The following is an 8,313-nucleotide window of genomic DNA, read 5'->3' on the forward strand; positions in this document are numbered from 1 at the left end:
CAGACGAAGCCCGTGCTATCTCTGTTTTGGTATGTTTCTCAGTGAAACGTAATTCAGCATGTCTCTTGGCAACAAGGAGACAAACCTTGACATGTTCTGGTACTTTGTGTCCATTGTAAGAAAAGTTGTCTTTTAAAGGGAATTTCTTCCTCCGTTCACTGAAGGCTGCCTTGTGTTTGGCTGGTGTGCACTCTGCGGTCATGCTCTGCAGCCTGAACTGTGCTACAAATTGGTGGCAAGAAGCCAGAAGGTGATGAAGGCACTGACCAGGACATGACAAATCCAACCTCTCTGGAATAAATCCTCATTGCATGTTTTGATTTATGCGGAGGTCCAAACAGCGGACAGACAGAATATCTGCTAAGGTATCGTCAGCAGAACCTGAGGGGTTCACTTGTTCATGCTGAGCTGAAACTGCTCGATGATTAAAAAGATTGTAACCCTGGAACAAAAGCTCCACTTTTTCTGCTCTTTATTACAGTGACAAGCTGATAAGAAGTATTGAACGTCTTTATTTATTATACATGGTTATGTAATCTGTGTGAAGGGGCATATGGGTTTGGAAAAAAAAAAGAAATATGGAAAATAAATTATGTGAAAGACATGGAGAGGAATACGAATGTTTTTACATTGAACCTCGAGCATCAAAAACATCAATAAAGTATGAAGCTTGTCTGCAGTGCTCAGTGCTCTCATTCTGTACCTTTGCAAGCAATTAACTTTGCACCTTGAGAGTACTGCACTGTGCATGTCATGAATACGTTGTACTTGTTCAGAAAAACTATTTTTTTCTGGTTTAAACCACAACATTTATCTCGAAAAAAAAAAAAAGCTACTAGATGAGGACGCTCTCGGTATGTTATAATCTCTGAGACGGGGCCCAAAGGGGGTCATTAGCTGCCATCTTCTTTGTACACGAAGCTTCTGTTTTCAGCAGGTGAGGGATCAAAACACAGCAGAGCGACAGCGGGTAAAAAGGGCGACAACGATTTACTCCGTAACGCTTAGTGAAGCAGAACAAAAGCCTTCCAGTAAAAAGAATCAGGTGGGTCGGTAATGAAAATCACTACGTGTCCTTGAAGTGGGTCATGGAGCTTGTTTGGTCAGCAAACGATCCTGGCAGGAGCGCCCTCTGCTCTCTACAGCGCCGTGGCACCTCACAGCAAAGACACAGGCCGAGTCACAAAAAGCACCATGATCGTGTTGTTTAGTATTTATTAAAACGAGAAACTATTTCTGATCTTAAGTATTAAATACATAAAAGAGCGCCTGAAGAGGACTTCCTTCAGCTGACTGCGGAGCTCAGCGGTATCACTGCAGCAGGATGGTGGCCTAGCTGGAAGCTGGCACCATTCTTTCACTGTTTTCTAAGCAGACAGCCAAGTATCTGTGAGATTAGGAAGAGAAAGCTCCTTCCTGTATAAGAGAGCTTGATAAAAGTTAGGGGAATAATACTACAAAAGCAAGACAAAACACCAAGCTCTGTTAGATTCCAGTTCAGTTCAGTAAGAGCAACATTTCTCAACTTTACCATAAACAAAAACACCGGCTGAGGCAAAGGCCAATAAAGCCACTCTGGGCTTTAATGTGTTTATTAACCTTAGGAGCAACTTTAATAGCTTCATTAAGCTATTAATAAGCTTTAACATGATCTGGTTTTATGAAAGTTTTATTGATGTAATAAAAGATGGTCTTATTTTCTTTGAAAGTACACAAACACTACACATATCTGACAAGCTTTCTTCCCGTGTCTGTTGGCAAATGCAGCCGACACTTTCACCAAAGCTTTTTTTAAAACGAGCTATAAAACGTGACTGAAACAGCACCAGGCAAGGCATTGTAACTTTCAGATTAAATGCACTAAAAGAGGCTGAAACATATTTGCACATATCTGTGGCAGGAAGTGACAAAAGGGGATAAGCCCGTCCACAAAGACAATACATTTATTACAACTGTCATATGAGCATTTAGGCTGAGTAATCAGTCTAAGATACTCATGTTTTCCTTTTAATTACTATTAAAATTTAGTTAATTTGCAAATCCAGTGGCTTTTCTTGTGTTAGATTGTTACTGTGAGACAATCTCCTACAATACAGACTTATCCCCACTTGACTAAACAGAGAAAAAAATACATATTTCAGATATCACTTTGACAGTTCTTTAAATATTCATAGCTTGTGCGGTTTAAAGATGCACAGGGTTTAGAGGAATGCTGAAAAAAACAACAGGCAAGGAGGAAAGTGAGCAGACAACACAATCGCTGCTGCCGTAGGTCACAGTTGGGTTACAATGAAACAAAGCTATGTGGCATGTAACCAACCAATCGGAAGGATGGTCTTAACAAAGCACTCAGAGACACAAACAAAAGTAAACAGAGTGCACATGCAACAGCTTTGTATTAGAGCGGCAAAAGAACCTGAGGCTTGACTCTGATCTGAGGTGCAGACTTGTAATATTTATGACCCTCCCTGTTCCAACCTTTGGCAGGGGGGCAAGGCTGCTTCTCTGCCTCCAAACTGGACTTCAGAACAGCTACAACAACCAGCTCACACACGCCAAGGCTCCACATTCTTCATTTCTAAATCCTATTACGGAGCAAAACAGCAGTGATGTCTAAAGCCCCTTCAGTAATCATGCTAAACCCTACATGTGCTTAAAAAGCTCTTAATGTAGGATGTAATTCTGGTTTTAAGCAACAACAGGCTGAACTCACGGTGAAGACCCTGTGGATGTTTTTTTTTAACCTGGAGGAGAACTGGGACCACAGGGTGAATTGGGAACTCCACACAATGGTCACTAAAGCACTCTCGCCTGAGTGGAGACAAACGAACTGGAATTTTCGGTGAAGTCATACTTTCCAAAAACAAAGTTTACAAAGTGATGGCCATGAAAACCAACCACTTACCACAGCCATTTCTCAACATCGTAACCCTGCCCCAGGTTTCTGAAAGAACTGACGGATGACAATCCGTCAGTTCTTTCTGGCTTCAGCTTCACGGGTATTTCATTTATAGCGGTTGCCACACAGTGATGTAATGCGTGTGCTTTTGTGCATCCTCACTTTTAGGGAAATTTAAAACATCTGGCCCAAAACAACGGCAGGAAATGAGCGACGATAGTTTCCATCAAACGCATCTCCCCAATAAAAGCACAGGACTGTAAGATAAAGAAACGTGGCAACCGAAGCTAATTAATTGCGTCGCTCTACATCGAAACGTGTGTACATTTTAATTCATGTGAAAAATCTAGATTGAGCGAGTTCTGATGCTTTAACAGCAGCGAGACACACCACAGATCATTCCACAATCAAGCCTCTGTGTCAGTGTTAGAGGCCGGCAAATGAGTGTGAGTTTAATCATCACCATTTAATTACTATTACCTCTCGGCAGCTTCACTGCCTCACCTGCAGCTTTACGGTGAATGTAGTTTCACCTTATCTGAATGATTAGATAAATAGTGAAACTTTTATGATTTCTGTGGGGAAATCAGGTCAGTGCAGCAGCAGATTCTAGGTCAAAGATAAAAAATATGGATTTGTGTTTCTTACAGGGCAATTTGATCACTGATAATTTTTCAAATACGTTTGTAAATCATTGTGAACAAACTTCCCAACCCTTCCTCAGTGAGTCCAGGCAGCCATAAGTGACATTTGGCAGCTCCTGAATTACCAAAGGCAGCACTCCTTTGTAAATGTTAGCTGAATGACCAGCCAGAGGTTTTTTGGCAGTTCCCCCTGTACACTTCAGCAGGACAGAACTAAAAATGACTTTGTCATCAGAGGGCTTAGAGAGCAAACAGAGGAGGAGGGTAGAAAACCAGGGAATTACAGAGTAAGCCTATGAATTACTCAGCAGACACGTCTCGCTCCCTACTTCTCCTCTGCAGGAGATAATGGGGATCATCCATCTTCTTGCCCTGCTTTACGCCCCATCTTTTGGCCACTCATCTGCATTTAGGTCAGCTGAGCAACAACACATGTTCTTCCTCATAGCTACAAAGCTGAGAGTTTGGCCTTAAGAGGACTCGACTCTCCCAGCACTGTTCGTAAAAAGACAGGAAATAGTTTCACAAAAGCAGAATTATCTGGATCATAATTACGAGCCACGAGAAGCCATAAGGACACATTACAGGAATTTATCAACTAAAGGCTAAAAAAATAACATTTTGGAAAACTTTTTTTCTCCTTTTTTTGACAAAACAAATTACAAAAATGATATACTTTCATATCAGTATGGTAGATATGTTGACAAAACTTGCAGCTGAACACCAAAAGATGTTTGTCTACAATTTAGTCATAAATATTTAATAGTATGGACCAATATTAATAATTTAATGTCCACTTTTTGGACACTTTGCAAGGTGTTGAGCCTGTTTCCCCACATTCAAAGTTAACTGGAAGCAAATAAAAGCTTTTTGAGAACTTTACAGGGGAATCCCCATGGCCATTAAGTACATGTATTAACAGAATATCACTGAGCCAGATTGTCCATTCATTATGAAAATATGAAATATATATACATACATATATATATATATATATATATATATATATATATATATATATAAAGACTATGCAGGATACAACTGTGTCAGAGTGTCACAGAGTGTGTCAGAGCAGAATTTTAGCCATTTCAGTCAAACCTTATATACGATGTTATGCATAATCTCATCCAATATTGTGAGATCTTGCATGATTTCTTAACTCTTGAATTAACTCTTACAGTATGTGTTGAGGACGACTCTCAGCTACTACCACATGGAATCGTAGCTCCATATCTGTGATTTTACCTGAGTGATAGTCATTTTTGTGTTGGTTAAGGTTGATAAGCTGAGCGACCATTTCGAATTGGTTTGACTCCAAAAGTTAACGAGCTGTTGGTGAACATCTAATCATTACTTTCTGAGAGTTTCATTCAAATCTATCGAGTGGTTCTTGAGATATTTTGCTAACAGACTGATACACGAACACACACACAGACATGAGCAAAAACATGATAGCTGCTTCGACTTCTGGGCGATTAAAAACAAAACCTGAGACTTTGAAAAATAAAGCACCCCTGGAAGGAAAACCTACTTAGTATTACCAGAATAAGAGCGTGCAGGTTGTTTATTTCATACATCAGCAGGCCTTAGCTGCTGACAGTGGAATATTATGGAGCTGAGCTGCTGGATCGTCTCAAGCTGATACTATAAGATTTGGATAAACTGCTTAAAAAACACACGCATGACACTGTTCGCTTTCATGAATAAAACAATGTTCCTTCACACTCGCACAGCATGGGCGGCTCCATCATGCATACTAAAAAAAAAACAAAAAAAACGGAGACATGCTTCTTCGACACGTCTGATTTTTAATCCATGAAAGAGGAGCCCGTCGCCGGATTATCAGCTTTTCATCTGCTTCTAATAAAATGAGTCACCTGCAATACTCTGTCCTGAGACGAGACTCGAGGGGAGGACAACTTAAGAGCATCATCCTGGGGTGAAAAGTTCACAGCAGCAGACGAGAACAGGCAGGGAAAGAGCTTTAAAAATAGGTCTATTTCTCTTTAGCCTGAAGAACACGGTATTCCTTTCTTTGATCAGAGGGGGGGAAAATAATAAAATAAAAATAAAGGAAATATAGAAGTGGGGGCGCCTGGAGACAGATAGAGGGGAAGAAAGAGAGAGGACTGAGCATGTCAGTGGAGGGAAAAAGCTGAGAGATAGTGGTATCAGAGCTTCAACATGGCAGGATGTGACATGTGCAGAGCAGGAAGAGGAAACTGGACAGATATAGATTAGTTTGGTAGCCACTCCTGAAAACATGGCTATCCCATTAGAAGCCTTGGTGGCGGCTAATGTGTTTATCAGAGCAAACACGTCAGGTCTAGTCCTAAACCTTGGAGAGATTCTGCAGCAAAAAAACACCAACCACGGGAGGGCGAAATGTGACTTTAGATCAGTTTTTGTTGTTTCTTTCCATGTTTTTAAGACAAAGCTTATAGGCGTGTCAATTTAATGTCCTCCGCAGAGCTCGAAAAGTAAAAATAAAATAAAATAAAGAGGTTTCACCCTTGGGTCAAACAGCAAATCTCATCAGAGTTAATATGGGTCATTAATTAGTACGACTTTACTGCCCCCCGGCTAATTTCACCACGTGGGAACCTTTCAGATAATAGGACAGGGTTCAACAGCGAGTCTTACCGAGTTAACACCAAAAGCAATACCAGCTCTTTGTGGGAAAACAAGCACTTCTTTCATTTTCTTACAAAGCACCAGATTTTTTTTGTTGGGGGGGGGGGATCTGAGGATTTCTGCTCAGAAAAAAAAAGCCCAGAGAAAAACAAGCCAAATAACAACAACTTAACATTAAGTCCCACAGCGTGAAGAAATTTATTCTAATTTCTGGAAAGTCTTACAAAGAGGTGTCACAAAACAAAAGCATGTTTGTTTTCTTTTAACAAGCAAAAAAAAAAGGCTAAACTGCTGTGGAGGCTCAGATATTTTGCATACATATTCCACTAAGAATAAATTTATAAAAAGGTAAACAAGCAATTACTAATTCCTTTAAGACAAATACAAAAAGAAGTAATATTCTGCTTTCTTTTTTGTAAATAACTTAATGAGTGTTAGAATGGTTTGGGGTTTGTTAGAAATAAATATTATGAGTGTCAGGAAGTCTCTGAGCTGCATTAACACTCAGGATATGAACCGAGAGCTAATTAAAGAGTTTTAGGCCATCAAAATCTAATAAATAGCAAAAACGTTCACCTTAAAATTACAATCTTGAGCCTTAATTTTCATTTCATCTTTATACTTATGACAAAAACAGAAAAACAGCAATGGATCTGTACACATCCCGAAGGAAAGATTAGCTAAATCTGCAGCCATCTTGAATTGGATCGAGCTGCAGATGCACATCTGATGATGACTTTCTAAGAACTTGTTCTTAAGATGGAATATTTTGCTAACAGATATAAAAAAGGGATGACTCCAATGCATTTTAGCAAAAACAAAAAAAAAAAAAAAAAAGGTGTAGAGCTCAGAGTACGTGTTGGGAATGACTCTTCGCTACTACCACACCGAATCTCAGCTCGACAGGTATACAGTCGACTGAATTTGAGTCATTTTTGTGCTTGCTATGGTGCATAAGCTGTGGCGGCCATATTAAATTGGGCTGACTAATCTAATGACTAATTTAGGCGAGTTTCATAAAAATCCATCCAGTGGTTCATGACATATTTTGCTAACAGACAGACAAGCACACAGAAACTTGTTTCTTTCAGGTGTGGGCGTTAAACCTTTTGCTTCAAAGCAAGCTCAGACAGCCATAAATATATGGAATATAAATATAAATGAATGCACTTTCGCTTCTGGTGAACTAATAAAAGGAGAGGCCCTCTGGATGTAGTCACATAACAAGAGTATTATGGGTGTGTCTGTGCAGCTGCTGGAATAAAGCCATCTGATTAAATATGTTTGGACTCGGTAAAAATAAATAAATAAATAAAAAACTTTAGGACAGCCTGCATCCTCTTCAGAGACTCGCAACCTGCTGACCTCTGCAGGACGAGTTAAAGTCCCTGTCATGATGGAGGAGGAGGTGTGGGGGAGAAGAGGAGAAGTTCAGCAGACAGAGAGGCTCTGGTTGTTTTCAAACATTCACCACAAAGTAGTCCAAATAAAGGGCGGTGGTCCCGAGAGCTGTCAGGACCACCGGAGCCACGAGAACCCACCTTCAGACAGCTCCAGCTCCAGCTCCGCCAGCTTCTCCCGGACCTCCGCCGGCAGGGTCATAGCGACAGCCGGCGTGGGCTCCAGCATCATGGAGAGCAGCCCGGTGGAGGTTCTCTCGGCCATGGGTGGTCCAGAGCGGGCGCTGGGTCCGCTTGGTGGAGGCGGGGAGGAAAGGACAAGACCAGAACCAAAAAAAAAAAAATGACAGCAAAAGCTCTTCTTCCTCAGTTGGTTTCGGCTCGGAGCAGATAGGGTGTTGGTGCCTCCTCTCCTCCTCCTCCGCCGCCGCTTCGTCGCTCAGATGTGGGAGAAATCTGTCCAGCCGTCATGACACGGCTAGCCGCAGGGCTAGCAGACACACCTGGCTCCGTGCTCCCATGGAGAAGTTCGGACTGGAGGGGTGGTGGTGGGGGGGTGACAGGGTGGTGTTCACGGTCCGCTCCGGAGCCCTGTCGGCGGCTGTGTCCGTCTCCTCAACTGTGGAGGAAAAACTCATTCAACTCCTCGCTCGCTTCCCACGGCGCAGTCGCCATTGCATCATAGCAACAGCGGCCCCGGACCGTGCGCGCTCACGACGGCGTGTGTAAGTGTGTG

General features: G+C 41.7%; 1 protein-coding gene across 9 annotated transcripts in view; it reads right to left on the reverse strand.

Moving 5' to 3' along the window:
• The window catches only part of dip2a (disco-interacting protein 2 homolog A), a 71,021-nt gene extending 62,730 nt beyond the window's left edge, over positions 1 to 8,291 (reverse strand). For 5 of the 9 annotated variants that reach the window (XM_017424502.3, XM_017424501.3, XM_025007683.2 and 2 more), the window contains exon 1: positions 7,719 to 8,284. In XM_017424502.3, coding sequence (XP_017279991.1) covers positions 7,719 to 7,842 — 124 coding nt within the window. In that variant the 5' untranslated portion in view covers positions 7,843 to 8,284. Of the gene's footprint in view, positions 1 to 7,718 lie in introns of all 9 variants that reach the window. The other 4 variants (XM_025007684.2, XM_025007682.2, XM_025007681.2 and 1 more) reach the window with 2 other exon arrangements.
• Between the last annotated feature and the right edge of the window lie 22 nt (positions 8,292 to 8,313).

Source organism: Kryptolebias marmoratus, linkage group LG6 (assembly GCF_001649575.2).
Source record: "Kryptolebias marmoratus isolate JLee-2015 linkage group LG6, ASM164957v2, whole genome shotgun sequence".
In the NCBI taxonomy this organism is placed as follows: domain Eukaryota; kingdom Metazoa; phylum Chordata; class Actinopteri; order Cyprinodontiformes; family Rivulidae; genus Kryptolebias; species Kryptolebias marmoratus.